This window comes from Beta vulgaris, chromosome 2 (assembly GCF_026745355.1).
Source record: "Beta vulgaris subsp. vulgaris cultivar EL10 chromosome 2, EL10.2, whole genome shotgun sequence".
NCBI lineage: Eukaryota > Viridiplantae > Streptophyta > Magnoliopsida > Caryophyllales > Amaranthaceae > Beta > Beta vulgaris.
This window is the reverse complement of record NC_079203.1, coordinates 54,125,741-54,150,207: the sequence shown is the minus strand read 5'-3', so window position 1 is coordinate 54,150,207 and position 24,467 is coordinate 54,125,741. Positions and strand designations below refer to the sequence as shown.

At 36.1% G+C, this 24,467-nt stretch overlaps 3 protein-coding genes across 6 annotated transcripts; 2 read left to right on the top strand and 1 right to left on the bottom strand.

The window, feature by feature from the left end:
• Positions 1–537: 537 nt before the first annotated feature.
• LOC104904630 (protein HESO1) lies at positions 538–7,873 on the top strand. Its single transcript, XM_010692944.4, has 9 exons — positions 538–754; positions 2,140–2,297; positions 2,922–3,086; positions 4,524–4,702; positions 4,783–4,878; positions 5,122–5,191; positions 6,455–6,579; positions 6,854–6,964; positions 7,051–7,873. Exons 2-9 carry the CDS (start codon positions 2,159–2,161, stop codon positions 7,618–7,620), a joined length of 1,455 nt encoding a protein of 484 aa, XP_010691246.1. The 5' UTR covers positions 538–754; positions 2,140–2,158; the 3' UTR covers positions 7,621–7,873.
• Positions 7,874–8,252: 379 nt separating this feature from the next.
• LOC104904640 (probable methyltransferase PMT11) lies at positions 8,253–16,379 on the bottom strand. The gene is made up of 9 exons (XM_010692957.4): positions 15,562–16,379; positions 12,871–13,020; positions 12,508–12,778; positions 11,809–11,919; positions 11,221–11,380; positions 10,121–10,378; positions 9,818–9,940; positions 9,457–9,534; positions 8,253–8,931 (listed from the first exon to the last, which is right to left on the bottom strand). The coding sequence occupies exons 1-9, from the start codon at positions 16,252–16,254 to the stop codon at positions 8,724–8,726; spliced, it is 2,052 nt and encodes a 683-aa protein (XP_010691259.2). The 5' UTR covers positions 16,255–16,379; the 3' UTR covers positions 8,253–8,723.
• Positions 16,380–17,960: 1,581 nt separating this feature from the next.
• LOC104904649 (BTB/POZ and MATH domain-containing protein 3) lies at positions 17,961–23,051 on the top strand. Of its 4 annotated transcripts, none has more exons than XM_010692979.4 (4): positions 17,961–18,694; positions 19,108–19,456; positions 20,673–20,943; positions 22,433–23,051. In XM_010692979.4, exons 1-4 carry the CDS (start codon positions 18,273–18,275, stop codon positions 22,648–22,650), a joined length of 1,260 nt encoding a protein of 419 aa, XP_010691281.1. In that variant the 5' UTR covers positions 17,961–18,272; the 3' UTR covers positions 22,651–23,051. The 4 variants fall into 4 exon arrangements, with proteins under 4 accessions (XP_010691281.1, XP_010691298.1, XP_010691290.1 ...); XM_010692996.4 differs by having other exon boundaries at positions 17,962–18,694; positions 20,673–20,981; positions 22,433–22,494; XM_010692988.4 differs by having other exon boundaries at positions 17,964–18,694; positions 20,673–20,981; positions 22,430–22,494.
• The last annotated feature ends 1,416 nt before the right edge of the window (positions 23,052–24,467 follow it).

The following is a 24,467-nucleotide window of genomic DNA, read 5'->3' as shown; positions in this document are numbered from 1 at the left end:
TATAATTGCAGTATTCTACAAACAAGTCCATTCACAACTAAGTAAGAAAGCGAGAGTACTAATAAAAAACATTTTAATAATATTACTGTGAAAATGTATATGTTTCGCCCCTAACTATCGAGTTTATGAAAATTTGCACATATACAAAGTACAACCAGAAAACCTTATTATTTTTTATGGGTCAAACTTTAAAATTTTTGACCGAATATTCTCATTTGTATATATAAAAAAACATATTCATGTGGGATATTGTTAAATTCATCTCAATGTGTAATTGCATATTATCAAATTTTTTTATTTTTTTTATTAATACAGAAGTGAAGATATTAAAGGTCAAAGTTACGTCTTGAAAACCGTATGAAAAAGAAACAAGCACGATAGTATGAGATGGAGGAAGAAGTAGTAATTATTTTATGTCCTCGTCCTCAAAAATCAAAATTGACCCATTAATTATTCCATAAACTCAATTATCGAAAATGAAAACACTGATTATTACAAAACCCTTCCTCTTTTTGATCAAAACATTTAACATCCCTAAAAAAAAAAAGTTGCATAATAGATTTATGATCTTTTTCCCGCCCCATATAATAAATGTTACAAGTATATTATAATTCTTCGCATTTTTATATAAAATCCTTGCTTTTATAGTTGTACTACTCTGTTCACTGTTCACTTATTCAGGAAGGAGGAGAGAGAAGAACGACGCAAACCCACATCCATGGCGTTTTCACGATCAATTTAACGAAATCTCAATGTAAGTTTTTTTGTCTTTTAGTTTTTGATTGAATTATTAAAGTATTGTGATTTGTGAATGTATTATATGATTGCATGTTATATGTTCGATGAATTTCCTGTGAAATTTTCAATTGGGTTGTGTCAATTTTGACCCAGCGTATTAAAGATCCCACCATTTAATCCAATTAGAGTTTTTGCTTTCTTTGTTCATCTTTAAATATTATTGAATCATGGGTTCATTTGTTAGTTTATACAATGTTTGGGACTTATAAATTCTGGGTGTTTCTGTTAACTGCTTAAGTTTTTGTTTGAGATTCCATTGTTTCTTGCGAATTTATACACTTTAGAAACTATTTGAGTGGAAAGTTTGGATTCTTTTTTTATAGATGATTGAAATTTAGATGAAAACGATGATACGGAGAGGTTTTCCGTCGTTTAGGGCATAACCCAGTGAGTATTAGGAACTGGATACCGGGTACCGGGTGGTTTGCCTAGAAAAGGGAAGTCGAAAAGCCTTTTCGTTTGCGTAAGTGAATGAGTGATCGAAGGTATTACTACCCATGATGTAGAGTTGTGAATGAAGGAGTGCTTGATCATAAGTGAAAAACAATATGGCTGAGTATTTGTAGTGAATTGGAAACTTCAAAGCACTGGAAGTCTGGAATAGGAAGACAAGTAGTAAATTGCAGGAATTAGGGTTGAATTTTGGGGTAAAGAAGAGGAAGACACCCTAAGCTTTTGAGTGGCCTAGTCTCTCACTCCCAATAGAAGTAAAGATCTCACGCATTCTGCATGGTTTTGCTCTACTCCTCCTTTGCCCTATGATTACAATCTGATCATAAGATCTTAGGCCTTAGCTAACAAATTCTGCCACGTCAGACATGTTCTAACTGATTTATAAAACCTTTCCCATTACCGCCATTTACAGATGTTCATAGCCATCCCCTTACTACCCTTATTGTGGCGTCTAGCATATGTAAGTGTGACAGGTGGCTTCGGTGGAATCATCACACTATTGCTCTCTATATCAACATATTATGATGTCCAAGCCAGTTGGTCAGTTTGGAACTTTGCATGTACTTCATTCCTGAAGTGTACTTGCCTACTTGGAGCTTTGAGGTGCCGCCAACTATGAGAATCATGGTTTTCGACCGTGAGATTACGTGGTACCTTTGGATGGCGAAGCATTAAAATATCAGCTGGCACATGATGTTCTCCTCCCTTACTCTAATTTGGTTTACCAGTTTTGCGTGCTTTTAGGTCCTTAAATGGTTGTGGTCTCCCATGAGTACTGGTCTTATGTTATTAGGATCCTGGTAAAGAGGACAGTGGGAGTTTGACATTCTTAAATGTTCTAATACTTGAATTTTTTGCATTCGTCTGATGTATCTCTTTTCCATTCAGCGTGTTTTACTGCTTTGAAATGGATAGACATAATATGTTGGAGCTCACTCTCAATGAGATCCTTCATGTTGTCAACCCCTTGAGGGAGGATCTGGAAACAAGAATGCAGATAATTGATGGGTTACGAGATGCTATCAGTACAGTTGATAGTTTGAGAGGTATGCCTTTGTATTCAGATGTGCTGTATCAATATTGCTTCTTACTGAACTCTGTAGCTTACACAATGTATTCTGATTTCCTGACTCAAGAAATTTATCAAGCTTGCCCTTTTGCTCTTTTCCTCCTTGCTTTCCTTTCCCCCTTTTCTAAATATTTCATTGCGATCTTTGCTTGCTATGTGGACTTTAAACCTCAGTGTTGTGATTTTGTTTTGGTGATATGATATTAAGTGGGCTGCTTGGGAAACATACCTTCATCTACCTTATAGTCGCATTAGTGGTGACATATTCTGTGATGTGATACATCTTTTATGTTGGAATGAGGATGCTATGGTAATTCTCAGTATGCTCAACTCCATCTATCTTCAAGATTGAACCTGTTCTTGCATAGATGCTTGACTCGCCCAAATGTTTTTTCCTATTCATTTAGCGTCATACTTATTAAGCTTATGCTCGTAAAATAGTGGTCAAAAATACTTTCTTGGGTCCGTATGTCTTTGGTTTGTTCTGTTTTCCTTGATTCTCATCCTTATCATGTTCACACGAGTTGTTCTTTATCATCCTTCTACAATTAAATTTTTCTAGCAATATGAAAATCAGCTGAATTGATGTGCCTGCTATTAGGTGCTACCGTGGAACCATTTGGGTCTTTCGTGTCTCAGCTCTTCACACGCTGGGGAGATCTGGATATTTCAATCGAGTTATCGAATGGGTCATATATTGCCGTTGCTGCCAGGAAGCTTAAGCAAACTTTATTGGGGGATGTACTGAAAGCATTGCGCAGGACAGGTAACTTTGTCTTGATTGTTTCATGTCATTGTGACTGATAAAAAACATCTGCAAATTGGCATAATTATTTTATAATCTGGGTGCAACAGCTACAGCAAGTGGCAACAAGCACAGTGCAGAGAGTTAGTCACTAACTCGCAATAGCATCAGCAAAATATGTCTCTTATGAGAAACAAATATGCGATTTATCAATTGTTTTAAAATCAATAGAGTATCTTTCAAACAAGAAAATTTTATTAGTTGATGTTCAAACTTAATTCCTAAACAGATGATGCCAAAATTATAAAATATGACACAACCCATGTGGTAAATGGAACCTTGAGTTGAGCATGTTTAGAATTACTGTAAGAAGAGGAACATAGGAGTTTGTTGCTAGATATTTGACTAAGAGGATTGTCCAATCTCTACAGAACCTAAAACTACACTACCTCCAAAGAGGGACAGGGTTAAGGAGAGCAATAAGGTATTTATTATGAGACGGGAAATGAAAACTATTAGCCCCCACAAGAAGTTCGTGAAAAGGTGACTGTGTGATAATGATAAAGGAATAGTTGTCTTTTTTATTGAACTAGTAATTGATAATTAAAAACTGTACTAATGACAAACATTCTATAATAAGTAAATATATAGAAGTGACAAGATTAAAATTCATTGATATGCAATACAAATTTCAATAAATGATGCCATGATTGTAAGGATGACTCAGGAGATTGAAACTTACAATGTTGATCTTGGTAGTGATGCAGAAGATTAAATGAGTAACATGTAGTATTTACTAAGTGACATATAAATCTTGTTGAATATGTAAATATATGACTGCATGCAAACATAAATCATGCTTACGCAATGATTTATATGTGATATTCCATAACGGGATCTACCTGGTGCGGGAATTGTGGTCATTGCTTTGTAGCACCTAAATTTCGATATTTAAATGACAATGGTGTTTTCGTTATGTGTTGCAAAAATATTCTGTCTATCATGAGCCCATAAGTGGTGTTCATATTGGTTTTTGTTGTCAACATAAACCTAGTTCAATTTGGTGTAGCCTTATTCAAGAAAGCTATATGAGAAATAATAGGTTTGTCAAGAATAGGGCCATTTTATGGAGCATCAAGAATTTGCTGTGAACATATCATTTTCACTAGAATATCTTTCCACTTTGACCTCTAAGGTCATAGCAGACTGGACGGAATGTTATAGTTGTATCTCCTAATGAGAACTTGGCATTATATATGCTGAGATTTCGCTAGGTATTTTGGGTAAGAATGCTCATCAATAACCAAAAGAATCATAGTCAACAACTTTGAGCTTGATATAGAGAAGTTTGAAGTCTGGCTTCTAAATGTTTAGGAGAACAGGTTCTGTAAGAATCCTTTGTCAGAGTTAGTTTGCTGTTTCTTTACCGCCTTCTTCATTATAAAGGTTATGATGCAGGCACCTTTAGGAGGTTGCAGTCTGTATCGCATGCCAGAGTTCCTATTCTGAAACTTGAGAGCAAATATCAGAACATCTCCTGTGACATTTCTATCAATAACATATCAGGGAAGATGAAATCTAAATTTTTGCTGTGGATAAGTCTTATTGATCGTCGTTTCCGGGATATGGTTTTGCTGGTATGCTCTGTTAACCACCCGGTAGCTGTTATCATGCATGAAGAGAACCCTAGTTTGAGGCATTAGATTTTTATTTGCAGGTCAAGGAGTGGGCAAAAGCAAACAATATCAATAGTTCAAAAACTGGGACATTTAACTCATATTCACTGTCCTTACTTATCATCTTCCATTTTCAGGTATATTGTTTATTGAATATTATAAGAATGTCCTTGGTCTTGAGATTCTAATTTATCTGATGTCATATACGCATAGTCTCCCATGCAGAATGACAAGTAATGTTTGGGAGGTTACTATTGCTTTGTGCACGACTTTTTTTAATGATTGCATACTACTCTTTTTTCAACTTTTTATTCATTTAATACACATTATATCATTCAGCAGACCTCGAAACTTATTGCGGTCCCCCATTTTTCATGCAGACGTGTCTTCCAGCAATTTTGCCTCCACTCAAAGATTTGTACCCTGGGAACATGGCTGATGAACTTATAGGTGCTAAAAAGTGATATTTTTATTGACTGAAACCCTCACCCCAACCCCTCTAGCAACTTGAAGTTTTGAGGTCATATTGGCATCTTAGAATGGAAATGTTTTCCCTTTTGCTTCACGGTTTTGCTATTATGTAAAGACAAGCAACCTATGTTGTTAGGGTCCTTCAGTTCAATAACTAGAGATGCATCTTTAAGTAAAGAATAGAAGGAAAGAGAAAGAACTTGGTAAATTCATTGTCAGGTCAATGTTACTGAAATCATAATAATTTATTCCTTACGTTAGGGTCCTTCAGTTCAATAACTAGAGATGCATCTTTAAGTAAAGAATAGAAGGAAAGAGAAAGAACTTGGTAAATTCATTGTCAGGTCGATGTTACTGAAATCATAATAATTTATTCCTTACGTTAGATTGCTGGGTTTTTTCGCCTCCAAAAATCTATAATATGGTGGTTGGTCCAACAGTTACAGTATTTCTTGATGTTAATGAGTACTATTTTGTCTTTTTAATCATTAAGTCTAAAGAGGATCATGCGAGGAAAGAGTATTCCGGTTACTGGATGGAGTTCAAGTCATAGAGAAAAAATAAAATAAATAACAGAAGTTTTTTTTCCCAAACCTCAGTTTCTCAAAATTCACCCAGTAACTGGACGATCTAGTTACTGGGAACTGGGAAGAATTCTGATCCGGCTGTTGCAATGGACAGGATGGGTGGGTAGGTTTTTTTTGGGGGGGGGGGGTAGGGGGAGATTACATGAGTATTGCTGCCCTTGCAATAAATTGATAAAGGTTGTTTCTAATTGATCCTTTATGCGATGCACAAAATTGTAGCTCACAACAAATAAGAAGTGCACGTAGACTGTGATTTCTTTCCATCATAATCCCAAAGCCAACTAATGGGAATGTTTTGGCTTTGTTGGACATGGAATGTATTAGTTCAGTGAGGTGACGACTGTTGTGTTGTGTACTTGTGTTTAACAAAGAATATGGTGTAGGCATTTTGTTATTGGATATGTATTTGGTTTCTTTTGGGGGACTTCGTTCCCATGATATGGTTAGAAACCTATCTGCATTATTGCATGTTGTAGCTCCCCATGAATCAAAAAGGAATGTCTAACCATTGAACTAATTTCTCTGGATTTTTAAGTTGATTTTTTTTTATCCTTTTTGCAACCATAGCTCAATAAACTCATGTCCTTACACCACCTAACTTGCTCATTAAGCCTTAGTAAGTTCCTGAAGGCATCTTCAATTTGCTGTTCTGCAGGGATAAGAGCTGATGTAGAAGGACGTATTGAAGAAGTATCTCTCAGTAATATTGCTAAATTTAGAAAAGAGAGAAGAGTTAACCGCAGCAGCTTGTCTGAGCTCTTTACTTCTTTCCTGGCTAAGGTTTGTTAATTCACCCTGCTCTTTTGCCCTTGTAAATTCTCTGATCTTTAACACTACTTAAGTGACCCAATGAGAATTAGGCGCATCACATCCCTATTGCTCTACTTTGAGCACTTTGTCAGTCATTTCTATATCAGGAGAAGAATTTGATCCCATTAACTTGATTATAGCATATTCATTCAAAGCTGTTGACTAAATTATGATTCTTGCATTTTAAGATCAATGACAAAAACATTGGTTCATTTTTCTGGTGATTTTTGACACTTGTCTGCAGTTCTCTGACATTAGTACAAGGGCGACAGAGCAAGGCATTTCTACATACACTGGAAGATGGGAAGACATACACTCAACCACACGATGGCTCCCCAAAACATATGCAATATTTGTATGCTGCTTCTTAAAATCCTTTCTGTTTCTTTTTGTTTTCATTCATTCAACTGGGGCTTATATCATGCTGATTTATGATCGCAGATTGAAGATCCTTTTGAGCAACCTGAAAATACTGCAAGAGCTGTTACGACCAATCAGCTGGCAAGAATATCTGAAGTGTTCACAAACACCTACCATAGAATTGTTGCTCCTAATCAGACCCGAAATACTCTTATCCCTGCTTTAGTAAGGTATGAAATTTCCCAATTTTTCCCTGGAGTGGCATTTGGAACTTCGACGACCTATGGTGGGGCCTATTCAAGGGCGAATCAGAATGTACGTAACAACTCTAGCAACTATTATGCCACACAATCTCAGCATCGATTTCAGAGGACAAGGCAACCGAGTCACCCGAACAATATGACTCCACAGAAGGCAAGGCAAGTTTTTCAAGGACAAGCTCTTACAAAGAACCAACAGTCGCCAAAGAGTAATCCTCGAAATCGGCCTAGAGTGACCAGAGAAACTGCTATGCCATCTGAAGGACAAGCTCAGAAGCCGCCACATACTTTAAAGCCTGGTCAAGTCAGCAATGTGGCCTCACAGCAACCTGTTCAGGCAACTCCACGGCAACCTCAACAAGTTTGGCGTCCTAAACAATCTGATAATTAGCAGTCACGTGGTGGAACTTTTTTCAGTTTGATCTGACATAGCTTCACGAAATTGTCATTCCACAGTGAAGAATTCAATCTGAATGGATTTAGGAATGAAATAGTTTCAACATATATTGGGAACAATTCCAGCAATGACGCAAAAAGATCAACATACGACAATGTATTAGGAATATTTCCGAATTATTTGTCCCATACAAATCATTGAGTGTCGAAAAATGACACATTTCTCAAAGTAACCCTTGAGTTGAAAATGGTTTTACTGTGGCATGCTGGTACCTTCTGTTTCTTAACACTTTTGTGCATACTTCAATGACTATCACCTATCCATGCATTATAATAATCCGCACTTTCGAACTGCTAGATAAACTTAATATCACTTAATAGAATTTAATCAAACATTCACTTGCAATAGAACATAACTCAAAATATCAATTTTGGACCTGTGTTATGGGTCCACGGTAAAATACTCTACTTTGAACCTCACAATAAAATACTCTTTACTTTGAACCTCACGATAAAATACTCTTTACTTTGAACCTCACGATAAAATACTCTTTGATAAAATTTCGAAAAATAACACAAACGAATATGACAAGACTATTCCAATCAAACATCTAATTACACTTTGAATCTACTAATAACATACTGAAAACATAAACATCTTCTCGCTCATGAAATGATTCAAGCATGAAATATTAGCTGTCATCTATGTTTACAAGAAAATTTATAGTATTCACTCTTTAGATTAAATACACAATAAGAAGAATTTAATTAAGGAACAGATTATGCAAATAACTCGATAGTTACACAATAAACCCCTGGCGTGTCGCCCTTTGGGCTTCTGAGTGTTCTCATTCCTCACCATATTACAAAGAACAGCCTATATAAATATAATTCCTATACACTAGCTAATACATGGTATCAATGAAATCTTTTTGTTTGTTTTATCTTTCCCTTTGGCCTTTTGTCAGCCCTCACCCAGTATGATCCCTCGACAGCCCACACCATCTCCTCACTAGGTCTCACATACTTGCATACGGTTAGTCATTTACCAGGACTTCCACATTTCGACAAAATTTCATAGACTTCATATTCTACTGGCTATCTCCGCAAGAGCTGTTTATCACAAGCCAATACCTTATAGCTAGCATGAGGTCCTTCAGACGTGTCATGAATAGCTGCTCGCCATCCCATTGCTTTTGCAATTTCTTGCAGTTCTCCCACAACAGAGATGGTATCACGGATATATGCACGCCCACCAGGCCTTAGTATCCGGTCCATCTCAAGCATGATGCTAGAAACATTGCATCTGAGACAACAAAAAATGACAAATGAATAAATAAAATATACAGAACTCGAAACAACATTTGAACTTTGAAGTCACTATTCAAGCAACTCCAGAATAGCTGAGAAAGGAACACAAAGTAGTGGGAGCCCTGGGAGGGGAAACCATGTGCTAGCTGAAGAACTAGTTACCTTCCTATCTTATTTATGCAGGAAACATAACTTGATTACTTGAAAGTCCTAAAAGCTTGTTTGAAAAATGTTATAAACAGAGATAATGGTATTGTGTTTTCGTAGTTTGATATGCAATGACTAGGTTAATCGAAAACGATGAAGAAAATCCATACTCGGGGATTTGACAGTAAAAACACATAACCATAAAACATTGCATGTAACATCACATGTAAACTCAATAGGTTTGCTTCATCTAGAACCTTGTACCAAACCCACCATAAAGGTCAATAGCATTAAAACAGCAAGAGTATTTGGGATGTTCTGTTTCATTCCCACAGCAAATTACTGCAGCATATAAAAATAGATTGGGGCTTACCTTTTTCGCTCGATCGCGAAGAGGCCAGAGGCATGCAATAGATCATAAGTTCTCGGGTATGTGTCAAAGGGTTCACACCTGCAGAAAATCATACAAGTCAGCATTTCTCACTATTGTACCTAAGATTCAGTAATGCATGATTCAGTAATTTCAACCATTGATATCCAACAGTACAGCCTTGCACCCCACATGAGAGGTGGATTTAATAAGCGAATTCTATCATAGCCATTCAAAACTTTATAATGTTATACAGCGAAATGTGTTGAGGCCACCAAATAGATTTCTAAATTACAATTAGCACTTAGCAATTAGAACATTAAACAAAATCTAGACAGCAGTGATAACTGATACTAACACATACCAGTCATGCACGACTCCAATCAGTCCACGATCATAAATAACAGGCAGTGCATTTGGCCCACTGACAGGAACCACATTCATAACCCAACAATCTATACCATAGTCTATCAATGCAGCAGCAAATCTGCCAAAATCACAGGAAAAGGGAATCACTGACATTATAATCGTTAAAGAACCAGAGGGAAAATTAATCAAGGTACTCCAATCTGAGATCTTATACAGATAAGGCTAATGTAAGATTCCTGGGGACTAAGGTTGGGGAGGGGAATAGAGAGAGAGAGAGAGAGAGAGAGAGTAATGATACCCTCCATAGCCAGCCCTCATGTCCAATACATTTCTTAATCTCAAATTCTTCCAATGCCAAGCACGAACATAGCTTCCTATAATTTCATTCCAATATTTTGATTCAGCCTTGAAGAGCTCTTTTCTGGATATGTAGGCGTCCATTTGAATACTCTGCAGCCTTTCTGGCGGGCTATGCAATCTTTCAGGCCAGTTTGTTAGGTTTCCACCATAACCATTCTCAGGAAGACGAGTGATGCACGGCTTGAGATTCACATACCTAATTTAGTTACAAGATAAAATGTCAATATTGGTTATGAGGAAAACCAAAAGGGGGAAAACAACACAACTACAGAAAAAAAACAAAAGACAAGGCAGATTTCAATATTTCATACACCTTTTATATGCAGAGTTTCATACACACAAGGCACATTTTGTTCAGAACCAGTCTAACCATCAAAAATATCTATGCATATTACATACTCCCTCCATTTCAGTGTAATTGTTACACTTTGTACTTTGGCGTTCTTCACATACTCCACTTCAGCCATCGTTTGTTACATAAAAAATTATAGTCATGTAGAATTTTGTTAGATTTGTCTCAATGTATATTTTTGAAATATCAGCTTTTTCTAATTTTACAAATATATAATTAAAGATATAAGGGTCAATGTCTTATATTAGCAAGCGTGAAAGGCAAGCTGTAACATTTAAAAGCAAACAGAAGAAAATATGACCAATTGTCTGGAAGCCCTACCCAGAGGCCAGAAGTACACTAACGGTGAGCAAGAAGTGGACACACCAGAAATTGTCGGAGAACGTTAACTGGTTGTTTATCCGCTTAAAGTAGTAAATCTACTTGAAATCAATTCCTCCCCCTCTATCTTCCAATTAGACCTTGTTATTTGGCGATAGCGGGTCGATGATGGGCGAGTTGGTAATCGGGCAAGAAATATAGTGAACGGAGAGAGACAAAAGTAAGAATAACTAAATGCAAATCCGTAAATGTAATTATTTTTTACAATATCTATTTTTTCATAAATCCGTAAATGCAAATCCTAGAAATAGGCTGATGGGGCTATAAATTCGTCAAGGCCATGAGGAAATTTTTTCATAACATACCAAACATTATCTGGGTCATCATCTTTGTCGCAGAGAGGAGGGCTAGTTCCAGCTTCGCGGCTCAGATAGCAACTATTGTTTAAAGGCTTTTGCCATATTGCAATATACCCTTCCTTTTTCACCAGCTCCCAGCAAAGACGAGTTGTAAGGTTAACCATCTCTAAAGAAAAGGAGATATGATATAAGTTTGGGGTCAGATCATGGAAATAGAGAATATATGACCTGAGAACAAGAAATGACAAATTTACTTTGTAAACCTGTTCATGCTTAATCAATATATAAGTACTCCATAGGCCTATGACATTAACGCAAGTTTCCCTATGTTCCTACTTTCAGAAATTACTTGCCCTTAATAAACCAATTTTCAGAAACTCTCTGACTTTATGTACAAATACACATACATGTATGCGTGTATATAGATAAATAGAGATTGAAGTGTCAGAACAGAAAATAATATGAGGTTATCTGAATTCTTTTGTTATCTAACTAACAGAAAGCCTCACTGATTCTTTAGTACTTGAAACTTGATACTTCATCAACAACGTTTCTTTTTTTTTTTTGTGGAGACAAGGATTTCTGGACTCATACCTTTCCATTGTTCTTCTAAAATTGGCTCATGTTTATAGACTGGCTGAGCAGCCCAAGCAAAGTAGCCTCCTCCACGCAGCAACCTATTGACCTCAAGTAGTAGAATTCCATCTACAATACATTAACACAAGAAAAGAAGATTAATGACACAATTTACAAGTATCAAAGCAATGATATATGAGAATATTTCGGTCATGAATACTTCTGCTCTCAAATTACAGTAGTTTGACTTTCACAATTGCAAACGTGCAAGTAATTCCTAAAAGTATGTTTGTGTTTGTGTTTGTGTGTGCGTGTATTTGACAATATATATTTGACAAATTGACAAAATACTAAAAAAAAGTGGAGATTTTGGAAATATACACTGAGAAATCCGAATATATTTTAAACAATAGTTATGTATGTTTGTGTTTGTGTGTGCATGTATTCAAAATCCCCCATCAAATATACGCATCAATATTTAGAAAATAGAGAACAGAACCCACAAAAGCTGCACATTCAAGGCTAAGTAACTATGGAGGCATTACACATATTGACACAAGAGAATGTCACAACACAAGAAGTCATGAAGACAAGTAGTGCAACACACATTAGTACATCACAAATCACTTCACATGTTAAATTGAATATCAGAAAGCGAGCTATATAATCACACTGAATCATGGAGCTGTCACTAGGTACTTATGGGGAAAAGCTTACCATCACGAGTCCAATTGATTCTGCATCTTGAGCAATGTATCAAATCAAAAGCCTGACTTGGGTATAATAGACGACGAGTACTAAAGGCTGCCACCATTGCAGGCACTCCCCTTTCTAGCGCAAACTGAATTTGATTCTCATGGACATCTTTTGGGGCAACTGATAATGTGGTGACATTTCGTGACATCAGGTAAGCGCCAAAGCTTGCAACACCACATCCAACATCCAGTGTAACACGGGTATGTTGACCAAATGCAATTTCAGGGATCATCTACATATACACAAGTGAATTAGACTAAAATACCAAAAAAAACAATAATCTTTTTTATTATGTGTATGTCAAGAAGTGACTGAATAAAGCACCTGAGAAATCTGATCCAAGTACTGATCTGCACCATGTATAAATTGTGTCCCACCTCCAGGAAACTTAAACTTATCCTTGTCTTTAACCATCCAGTTTTGACCTCCTTTATCTTCAACAAGACGTGTATGTGGAACGTTAAAGTACCATACCTGCGTTAGAATCCATGAGGTACATCAGAACACCAAGAAACAAAACTTTCAGATATCAAAAAAAGCAAATTTTCTATAAGCTCACATTATTTCATCAAGATAAAACCAAAGCTACAGAAACAATAAGATCTTAAAATGGAAAGCCCGGCATGACATATTCATATCAATAGGACACCATAAAAAACATCCCCGTTAAATATACTGTCAGTGATCTTCTTGCACAGACCAGGTAGGCAATGACACAGTGAATTACTCCCTCCGTTTCATATTAATCTACACACTTGCACTTTTCACGCATGCCAATGTAAAACTTTGAAGACATATATCTTTAGTTTTGTATTTGTAAAAATTATAAAAAGTACATATTAGTAAAATACATATTATGATGAATGTAACAAGATCCCACATGACTATATTTTCATTCGTGTATAAATCACAAATGATGGTCAAAGTGAAATTTGTAAATAGTGTAAAATGTCAAAGTGTAGATTAAAATGAAACAGAGGGAGTATGTGACAAGCCAGATAACAGATTCTGATCAGTTGCATCCATATTATGTTTTCTGACTACATGTATAATATATTTTCATTTAGACAAGGAAACACAGAGCTGTAATCATACTTGCTCACTATATTAAAAGCCTCGGTAACTAAAATTAATATGAAGAACACAAGCTTGTAGACAACTATGCAGGTTCTTTTCCCTTGCTCTTTGCAGGAAGATTGTTGATAGGATTGCTTTATGCTGCTGATAATGGCTAATTGACCATATACCCGTAAAATTTTATGAGATGGAGCTACGACTAAATTTAGAAGCATAGCAGATATCTGTAACATATCATCCCATGAGCATAGAGACGCCGAATCACAAGAGCAAAAATGATACAAATTCAACCAATCCCAAAAACCAACTCTGCCTCCTGCCACCCCCCCCCACCCCCCCCTCCCCTCTCTCTCTCTCTCATCTCTACAAACACAAGCACAGATAAGGGACACCTACTTTCCTACAAGTCATAGGTTCAAAAACTTAAAGTGGTTAAACGGAAAGCCTCTAGCCAAGCCTTAATAGATGCACAATAAGACTACAGTGTTTATCAGCTCAATTTCAAAGTAATCTGCATAGTCTGCTTGGATCAACATTCATATCGACAATGTACTTTCTCCCACGAACAGGTTCTTCTGGAGTCAAAATGAGAGTTTATATATGTCATATTGCAATTTGGGGACGAGAATAGTTACTCAATTAACCATGAGTTGATCTACAATGAGAGTTTAGAATCCTGATGCTATATATGCATTCATGGAGACCAACATAAACAGGCAACGAATTAAGTTCATTGATATACCTACAAAATGAAAAGAAAATCAAGGAAGATATTGTTGTGAGAACAATGTTAACTGAATGAAAGCATTTTAGCACTTACAAGTTACAAGCCCCTAAAGAGGATGAGACTCATCAGCAAGACATATTTCTCAGCAAGAAAGAGCCCGATCTTCATTTTGAATAGGCACGGAAGACACCCTAACCCTACGAGGTAATATATAAATTTCGCATTCTAAATTTCTAATTAATAAAATCAAACTTAGCAATCTTTCACGAGTCCTTATTTACAACAAAGTGATGAGCAGTTGAGATCTTCCTGAACAAGGGTCTTGAAGAAACAGACTCTTAACAATTCAAGATTAAGGTAAAATCCTTGCCTGATTGGAAGTGAAAGCTTATTCATGCCTTCCAAAACTTGGCCATGCATCAAGAAAACACAATCCTCCAGGTAATATTGACTAATTCCCCACTAATACCAGGTTTGTCACAATTTAAGCACACAGAACACTAGGCTTGTGAGTTATACTAAAATTTGACAATCCTTATGGACTAGGACGATTCCCACCTTGTTTAATCAAAACCCTTCAATTTGGATCCTTAATATCCACCAACTCTTCTAACTTGAGCCGAACCAGCCCAATGATCCACTAACATTTGCTCTTCTTTTGATAGAATGCCATTACTTCTATCTTAGCTCAACCCAAATAAGTATCAATTTCCTTCACAACAATATTACTCTGCTCTAATCCACAAATATTTGCTCTTCTTTTGATAAAGAATGTCATTACTTCTATCTTAGCTCAACCCAAATAAGTTTCAATTTCCTTCACAACAATAACAATATACTCATGTGACATACCTAAATGTCTGCCCTCATTCAACTCTTCCCAACTCATCCGACGTTTACTCTCTCTACTAAACACAAGTAGGAACTATATCTAGAACTTGATTCCTAAAACAAGATTCTTTCACCGGTCTCCTTCGATATCCTATGCAATATATGAGGCATCCCATGATGAACAAAAAAAAACAGCAATTATACATTAGAACGAGCTAATTTTCAAGCAGAAATACAATTTAAACATATCTACTAACAAAAGCTTTGCTCAATGACTCAATCACTATATATTAGCCATTAGGTACTAAAATCAGCACAAAACATGAAACAAAAAAGAATGCAAATCTTTAGAACTTAAAAAGAAGAGCAAAAACGAAAACCTCATCACGGCTTTTCGGCCATGGGATCGGAATCTTGTAATTCTTAGGAGCAGGAACCAAGCAATTCAACTCCTTTCCTTTTTCGGGACAATGTCGCTCAAACTTCTCCCCTTTCTCCGTCGATTCAAGCTGTTTAATTGCCTCTTCGTTATCCATGCAAGGAATATACTCTCTCATACTATCATCACAAATCGGAAACCTCGAAACTTTAACCCTAATTTCCGATTCCGCAACCTCCGAATCACTAGAATTCCTCCAATTCTCTATCACATTAGGATCATACTCTCCGATCTCAAAATCATCCGTCATCGTTCCATTCTCATCGACAATCCCGAACCTCTTCACCGGCTCCTCCTCCTGCGGCGGCGGCGGCGATGAGAGAGAAGAATCGCGAGGTTTCGACGAATCGACGGAAGGAATCGGAAACGATGAGTTGATTTCAGAGGAAGGAGATGTGGAGTTGATGAGAGAGAGAATGTCGAAGGATTTCTCAGCGTTAGGAGAGAGAGAAACTGAAGGAGAGGAGAGAGAAGATGAAGAAGTTGAAGAGAAGAAGAGGAGTTGATGGTAACCGACATCAGACCAGTGTTTACCGATGTAGAAGAAAGCGATTGAGATGAAGAGGAGAGCAGATATTTTGACGCACAGAGATGATTTGATTAGGTTTCCGCCATTGCTGAGAGCTCCTTTCATGGTTGGAGCTTCAGAAAGAGTGTGATCTACTCAATTTGCTTGACGGTGATTGAAGAGAGTGAAGCATGAGAGAGAGAGAGGAGAAGATGGTTGTTAATTACACTGAAATCTATACATTACAGATTAGTAGTTATTATTATAATTAGCAGTAGTATTATTATACTCCACCCGTCTCAAAATTTTCATTTTGGATATTCTAAAATATAGGCGAAAGGAAAATAAGAGAAAATGAGGTAGTTTTTTTTTTTTTTTGGTAAGAGAAAATGAGGTAGTTGTAGTTTTTAATGTTTGGTATAATTGGTGAATTTAAAAGGAGTAACATGTTTGGTAGTCATTAGTAAAGGAAAGGAAATGAAAGAAATAAAGTTTACATAGGTAAAAAGCTTGTTTAGCTTTCTTTCCCGTCAAATTCCTCCAACTTTGGGAGGAAAGCAAAGCAAGGATTTAAGAATATTATTTTCCTTCCACTTACTATTCTTTTCAATCAAACTCTTCTTATTTTCTTTTACCGAACATGAGAAAAATTGTTTTTACCTTTCCTTTCTTTTCCGTCCAAATCCATCCTACCATTTCCCATAACTAGTCTAGAAAAGCCATGTCCCATCATTTTTTTTGATTCTTGAATTTTGTTTTTTCCTTTGTTTATTCAACAAAAATGTTACAATTTATGCTCTTTCACTAATTATTCTCCATTCTCTCTCCTTAAATCATATTTTTCCATACAACAATTATTTAAATAAATAAAAAACTTTACTATCTCTCTTAGATTCTATTACTTCATCTGTTTCATATTACTCACTACACTTTTCAATTCACGGACTCCTAGGTAATTTTTGAAGAAGAGGGAGGTAAAGAATAAAAATAAAAGGGATCCATGTGAGAGGTGAGAGGGGAGAGGGGAGAGATAGAGATAGCTTATTGCCCAAAAAGAAAATGTAGCAAGTAATGTAAAACTTTTTGTAATGAGAAGTTAAGGGTGAAAGTTCGTTGTGCGGTTTGGATTAGGGCCTAATTCAATCCGATCCGAATAAAATTTGGATTTCAATTTTTCAATCCGAATCTAAATCAATTAGGGTTTGGATCCGATCCAATCCAATCCGAAATTTCATACTTTAGATTGGATCCAATCCGAAAATCCGATTTTTTTTAAAACTCTAGTTTTTCGATGAAATAAATTAAGCACAACAACAGCCTAGTAGATTTAGGAAACGAGGAATTAAGTGCAGTTAGTGTTTTAGCGGAAAGATTGAAGTGTTATGTGTATTGGGCTATGGAGTAGTTTTTTTTATAATAAAAAACCAATTAAGCACTTAAACCCAATCCAGATACAGAATACAAGGCGTATTACTATTCGGTTATATTGGATTCTTGGATCCAATTACCCTCAATCCAATCGGATCCGAAAATCCTTTTTTTTTCAAAAATCTAAATCCGAATCCAATCCGAATACAGTTTGAATCCGATCCGAATTACTAATTCGAATTGGATTTTGGATTTTATCCGAATAACTTTCATCCATGTGAGAAGTGTAGCGAGTATTATGAAATAGAGGAAATAATATTAAAAAAAAAATTAGATTTTGGAAGAAATAGGAGTAGTACTGTAGTTGTTTGCTAGTTTGTGACCCGCACACCACACTAACGCGGAAGAAAAAATATAGTTAATCCTTTGTCATTCTCGTCTCATGTCTTCCCCTTCTTTCTTCTATAAATAAACTCATAAATTGTTTGTCTTAATAAAACTTTCCAATAAAACCGATTTCGTCATATTCACATTCACAAACCTTTTTTCCAAAATCCCCAAACTCAAAAACCCCCAAATTCCCTCTTTCTCTCTCCTCGATTTCACCTCAATTCTCCGTTAATCATCTAATCTCTCTCCAACCCAACAAAATTCCCCTCCAATTCAACTAATTCGTCTTCCTTAAACCCTCGAGGAATTTCTCAATTCCCCAATTTCGCATGCTAGGGTTTGATCAAAGGGTTTTACCATCGAATTTCTAGAAAGTCCATGAAATCATGGTCAATTTCGACGCTGGCGAAGTAACCACCTCTATACCAGACCTAAAACGAGCGGAAATTTGTGATATATCTTCCTCGAAGTCTGTAATTGAGACCGTAAATGGGTCCCACCGTTTCGAAATCAAGGGGTATTCTCTTGCGAAAGGTATGGGTGCTGGAAAATACGTTTCCAGCGACATTTTTACCGTTGGTGGGTATGATTGGGCGATATATTTTTACCCAGATGGTAAAAACCCTGAAGATAGCTCCACATATGTTTCGGTTTTTATAGCGTTAGCTAGCGATGGCACAGATGTTAGGGCGTTGTTTGAATTGACGTTGCTTGATCAAACTGGGAGTAAGAAACACAAGGTTCATAGTCATTTCCATCGGGCTCTCGAAAGCGGGCCGTATACTTTGAAGTATAAAGGGAGTATGTGGTATGTTAATCTTTTAAGTTTTGGTGATTTTGGTTGATCAATTGTTTGTTTAAAGAGGGGTTTTCTTGGATTTGTAGTTTTTGCTTTTAGATTATGTGGAAGTTTATTGAAAGTGTTATAGAATGTGGAATTTATGGATTCGAATTTAAAGTTAAGATTGTTAAAGAAAATTATTGGTTCAAAACTTTGCAATCAGCTGCTTTAGTGTGCCCTATTGTGTTATCATATTTGAAGACATTGTAGTTTAAAAGAGTTATGAACTTGCACTTAGTAAATTCTTGAAGATAAAGGCCTTATTAAAGTTTATCTGGTTGTAATGCACTGTTCTTGATGATAATGTCTTGCTTTGTTTTGTTTTCTGTTCCAAAGCATGTTTTCTTGCCTGACTAGTTGTCGATTTTTCAAATATTCAGGGGATACAAGCGTTTCTTCAGGAGGCCAGCTTTGGAATCGTCGGAGTTTTTGAAGGAGGATTGCCTTGTGCTGGAGTGCACTGTTGGAGTTGTTAGAAGTCGTATGGAGAGACCTAAACAATATAGCATAAACATGCCACCATCTGATATGGGTCGTTGTTTTAAAGATTTGTTTGAGAATGAAATTGGGTGCGACATTGTCTTTAAAGTTGGAGACGATACATTCAATGCCCATAAATTGGTTCTTGCTGCTCGCTCTCCTGTATTCAAAGCGCAGTTCTTTGGACTTGTCGGAAATCCAGATATGGATACAGTGGTGGTGGAAGATGTGGAACCGTCTATATTCAGGGTATTCTTGTTATATAATTGTCCTTTTTTACAAACTACAAACTTGAAGTTTTTTGTATCAGCCGTTTCCTTCTTATTTTTGTCATTTACTAGAGTTGATGCAACTTTTATTGCATGTTGATTGCCATAGTTTGTGTTTGGCACCAAAATAAGCTAGTTTATATGCATTGCTTAATTTCTCCCCTTCTCTCTAGGGGTTTATGGAAACTACCTTAGTGGCTGAGTTAACAACCTACATATGGATTCTTACTAACTTAGTGCTTGTTTTGATATTACGCCAATCTCGAGAATTTGGTCTTAGAATATCAAAATTCTATGATATAGGATGTATAGCGAATCTGAAATTTGTCAAACTTTACTAATTATGTTTGTATTGAGTGACAACAGGAAACAAATTGATAACAAATAAAACCAACGTTTATCTAATTTTATTTATAAATTTGGACCATAAAATTTTTTCTGGGGATTTCATGTGTTTTATTTTTCCGACTTCTTCAATAGCCGATGGGACATATTCTTTTGTTACTTGTACATTTCTGACTCTGCTTGTTGTATGATGTGCGGCTTGCATCTGAAACCTAACTTGTGTAGTAAATAACTATATCTGTAGATAATAATATGATTCACAACCTCAGTGCATTTTATCAACTTATCAATAAAAATAGGTAATACTATGAAATTCTACATAGGGAGCCTAAACTGGATATTCCACCTTTGGGGCAGGATTTAGTGATTTACATATTCATCCTGCTTAGTTTGTACCCTACTTAAGCTCTTTACCCTGCTTTAGGCTGAGTGTTGGGCAATAAAGTGGTATAGTTTGTATATGTATTTTGCAACTATGTATACCAATGATGATGATGTAGTAGCAATGCAGATCTCTTAGTATTACAGTTTACAAATTGAGCCTTTGCTGTTAGGTTTATTGTGATTTATGTGTGTGTTTTCCTATGAGTCTTTGACAATCATTTCTAGTCCCACTTGAGAAAAAATATGTTTGTTGGGTTCTTTAATAGGTAATCTAAAACCACCTTTTAGTTTGACTAAGAACAAGAGAGGTATGATTCTCCATGCAATTGCTTTCTTTGTGAATCGATTTTTTTCCCCTTCTGGTGCTTAATTGTGCTTGTGCGTATGCATCCTACGAGTAGCATTGCTTTTATCTGGGGACATTAGTGACTGTTTCTAACTTGACATGCTTGTCATCTGATTTGCAGGCCATGCTGCTGTATATTTACTCTGACAGCCTTCCTGATGTTCATGAAATAATGGGCTCAAACACTTCATGTTCGTTTACAATCATGGTGCAACATTTGTTGGCTTCTGCTGACCGGTTTGGCCTAGACAGGCTGAAACTAATATGTGAATCCAAATTATGTGATGAAATAACCGTTGAAACTGTGCCTACAACCCTCTCGCTAGCTGAGCAGCACAGATGTGTGCAGCTGAAGAGTGCTTGTTTGAAATTTGCTGCAGCACACTTGAATGGTGCGTCTACCCTGTAGAATCTGACGGTCTTGTGTCAGGTTAAATCATTTAAATCTGCTTTAGTTTCTTGTACAAGCTATGTATTTTGCATCTTGCAGTTTTTCATAAAGCGATTGTATTCCTATATATCTCTTGGTGATGGTGCGCTACAGTATATAAAGGGAAATTGAAAGACTTCTGGGGTTGGATTTCAGAATTTTATTGGGTTTTTATGGGTGATGTTCCAGTTGTTTCTCTGGCTAGCGTTTTTGTTTTGCAAGAGGAAAACAGTAGATTAGGTAATTGATTCCCTAACAGCAAGAGATATTTCAAGATGAGGTTGTGAAAGGTAACTGATTTAGGGGAGTGGTTAGCACTTTGTGCTTGAGTGGTATAGAGACTAGGATGGTTCCCATGGTGATTCGGTTGGCATGTAAGAGCTAGCAGATTGCATCCTCATATTAACTGATTCCTTCTCTGGAAAATGCTTTTAAGTGATATTGTGGTTTGACACTGTTGGTTACATATAGGCTACTAGCATTATTTATTAATTCTTTGGTGGTTTTTTTTTAATAAAATTGGTTTTCGCGAAAATAAACAATAATGGGAATTTATGGTTTTTTCCGTGCACAAGTTTGCATTTAACTTCCCCCTTTTTTTAATTGTTTACTATTATATGTTTCTCTTTGTACTGCTGGAAAATTGAAGTTATTAACCCTTTAAAACTTGAGTGATGGATGAAATTATGGGATCGAAATCTCCTTAGTAGCCTGTTTTCCAAATCTTTGTACTTCTGAAAGTGTTTTATTGTAGGTAGAGGTTGTTCTTGCAGTTGTCGCATGGAGTGGGTATGATACCTTACCTTTCCCCTCCCCTTTCGCGACCCCAAGGAAAAAAAAGAATTATGAGTAACCAGTTGTGAAGCATTTCGTTCTTAACTTATGAGCCCATGTAAATGCTGGGAGCTTTTAACTAACGTGGCTAGAGAAGGACCTCCTAGCCTTTTGTTTCCCTTTAATGGAGAACTGTGGTATATTAATCACTTTCTGTCCTCGTGATTTCTATTCCGGAGTATTGTGATCATTGGTTCTACGGGGTCTATGTGTTTCTGAGCTGGCTCAGTTCCAAAAAGAGGAATGCTGCTTTAGATAGATGGAGGATTGTGTTCAAAATGGGAAGACCATGTGACTGTTTGTATTATGAGCAGAATCACGTCCGTAATTTTGGTAGAGGGTGTTTACTCTTAGGTTTTGAGCTGGTAGAAGAGGGGGTGGGGACCCGGGGGATGGAGACACTTGGAGATTAATATTGGGATTTGGGAGTAGAAGTTGCTGCTATGTTCTTTTTTAGGCATTGGAAGGATAATTCTTGCCATTGTTGGCATTTATGTCACGACTGTAGAGCAGTGCTATTGTGTGTGTGCGCGTGTTACTTTTTCCTATATAATTTCTATGATTCAATTTGATGTGAATTTTCTTTTCACACATTATTTATTTCGTATTTTCAGCAGTGATGCATTCAGAAGGCTTCAGGCACTTGGAAGAGAGTTGTCCGTCGTTGCTGTCAGAACTACTCCAGACTGTCGCCTCAGTGGACGATTCTTCAGGTTTGCCTTCAAGCAAGAAAAGGAGCAGCAGCAGCGTGTTTGGGCTTGATCTCGCAGCAGAGACAGGAATTCCTGCAGAATCAGTGAATCCGACTGGCAGACGTTTCAGGAGACGCCTTTAGTTTTAATCCTCCTGCCATATCATGGCAGAGTTCTAGGTACATTTAGTGCCTTTTTTTTTCCCAACCATAGTTATGATGCAAAATCAAGTTGGTGTTAATAGCAAGCAGTTTAACTTGGATGTTGTCAATGCATGGGCTACTGCAATCTCGTGCCCTGGTTTCAGTATAGAAGTTTCTCTTTTTAGTTTTCTTGTATTTTCTTTTGTTCTTTGGTGGATAAAAGTAGGAGTATGTTTAAATATTTGTTGTAGATAACAAAGATAACAGTTTCTTTCTGACTGTTGACTGGATGATCTGATTAGAAAAAAGATGACTCGCTTCTCTGTTTAGCACATATCACTACTTGGTTATTTATAGCAATTTGGATTTGTCTTTATAAATAAATGATATTAATTTACCTTCTTCCTTTTTTAATATTTCCTCCGTTTAGTAATAGTTGTACCATTTGCACCATTCACATCTTACACTTTGATTATTTTTGGTGCTTTATATTTTAGAAAAGCATAGTTATATGGAATTTTGTTAGATTCTTCTCAATGTATTTTTTTTTTTAATATTAACGTTTTATAATTATTATTCATTGATGATTGAAGATTTAATGTTTGAAATCATACATCGGCAAACGTTAAAACATGAAATGGTGCAACTATTTCTAAACGAATGAAGTAATTGCAAAAGTTGAAATGTATATAAGAACTTGGAGAGGAGAAGTATAAAAATAAAGTCCTTTATGATAGGAGAGAGAAACAGAGAATAAGGTGCCAAATATATCAACTTTGAATCTGATAAGAGAGAGAAAGAGAGAATAAGGTGTCAAATATATCAACGTTGAATCTGAAAATGAAGAGTGATAAAAAAAAACAATGAAAATACTTCAATTTCTTCGTTTTCTTTTGCTTTTCTTATTTAGAATTTTGACGTTATTTACAATTGAAAAGAATTTTCTAAATTATTTCAACATATAATAAAAAAAGTATAGTAATGTGGGGTTTTGTTTGATTCGTGTCAGTGAGTACTTTATTAATATTGAATCATTATAATTTTTTTTTTTTTTTTTTTTTTGAATAGTAAAATTAATTCATTAATAAAAAGTCATACGACATCTACATAAGCAATCGAATCAAACAAATACATAAGTTGAATCAAACAAAAATTTCCTTCATAAAAACTACGATCGTCAAACAAATCTTGCAATGTGGAACATCTCCCGCTTATATCGCTGGAAAATACAGCCTTGTTGGAGAGACAATCTAACGATCCCTTGTAGTCGTGAGGATGATTTCCGTCGGATTCATCTGACCGTATTCGAAAAATTGATAACCTTTGTGATCTTGCATAATTCTTCACCAACAAAATAATTTCACGGCAATCCATTAGATCTAGTATCCCGGATTGTAACCTGTAGAAATTCCCCCTCTAAAAGAGGAGAAAAACCCTGTCTTTCGAAGGAGGTCGAAAAACCTTGTCTTTCGAAGGAGATCGAAAAACCTTTTCTTACGAAGGAGATCGAAAACCCTTTCTTTCGAGGGAGAAATCGTTATTGGAAACCTAAAAACAAATAAAAAACAAAAGTGGGGCTTTCCAACGGTAAAAACCGATGGAAGCCCCTTTAAAAATCAATAATGGAGGCTAGGGTTTTTGAAAATAGAGAGGAGAGAGGGGAGAGAAAAAGCGTACCATATTAGTTTTGGCAGAACTTCTTTTAGGTAACTCCATTATAATTTAATACAGAATGAAATATATTTAAGTCAAAGATGTGAATTGACGACCGTGTAAGTCAAATAGGAAGAAAAAAAAGAAACAAAGAGAATATTAAT

Bases quoted from the DNA above. Each gene is read 5' to 3' on its own strand.
- LOC104904630 (XM_010692944.4), top strand. From the start codon at position 2,159: ATGGATAGACATAATATGTTGGAGCTCACTCTCAATGAGATCCTTCAT. The intron at 4,703-4,782 runs GTATGCTCTGTT...TTTTATTTGCAG, and splicing joins TCCGGGATATGGTTTTGCTG to GTCAAGGAGTGGGCAAAAGC. The intron at 6,580-6,853 runs GTTTGTTAATTC...ACTTGTCTGCAG, and splicing joins TTACTTCTTTCCTGGCTAAG to TTCTCTGACATTAGTACAAG.
- LOC104904640 (XM_010692957.4), bottom strand. From the start codon at position 16,254: ATGAAAGGAGCTCTCAGCAATGGCGGAAACCTAATCAAATCATCTCTG. The intron at 13,021-15,561 runs GTTTTCGTTTTT...ATTCTAACGCAG, and splicing joins GGCCGAAAAGCCGTGATGAG to GTATGGTACTTTAACGTTCC. The intron at 11,920-12,507 runs GTAAGCTTTTCC...AATGTATTGTAG, and splicing joins AATCAATTGGACTCGTGATG to ATGGAATTCTACTACTTGAG.
- LOC104904649 (XM_010692969.4), top strand. From the start codon at position 18,273: ATGGTCAATTTCGACGCTGGCGAAGTAACCACCTCTATACCAGACCTA. The intron at 19,457-20,672 runs GTATTCTTGTTA...TCTGATTTGCAG, and splicing joins TGGAACCGTCTATATTCAGG to GCCATGCTGCTGTATATTTA. The intron at 20,944-22,429 runs GTGCGTCTACCC...TCGTATTTTCAG, and splicing joins TGCTGCAGCACACTTGAATG to CAGTGATGCATTCAGAAGGC.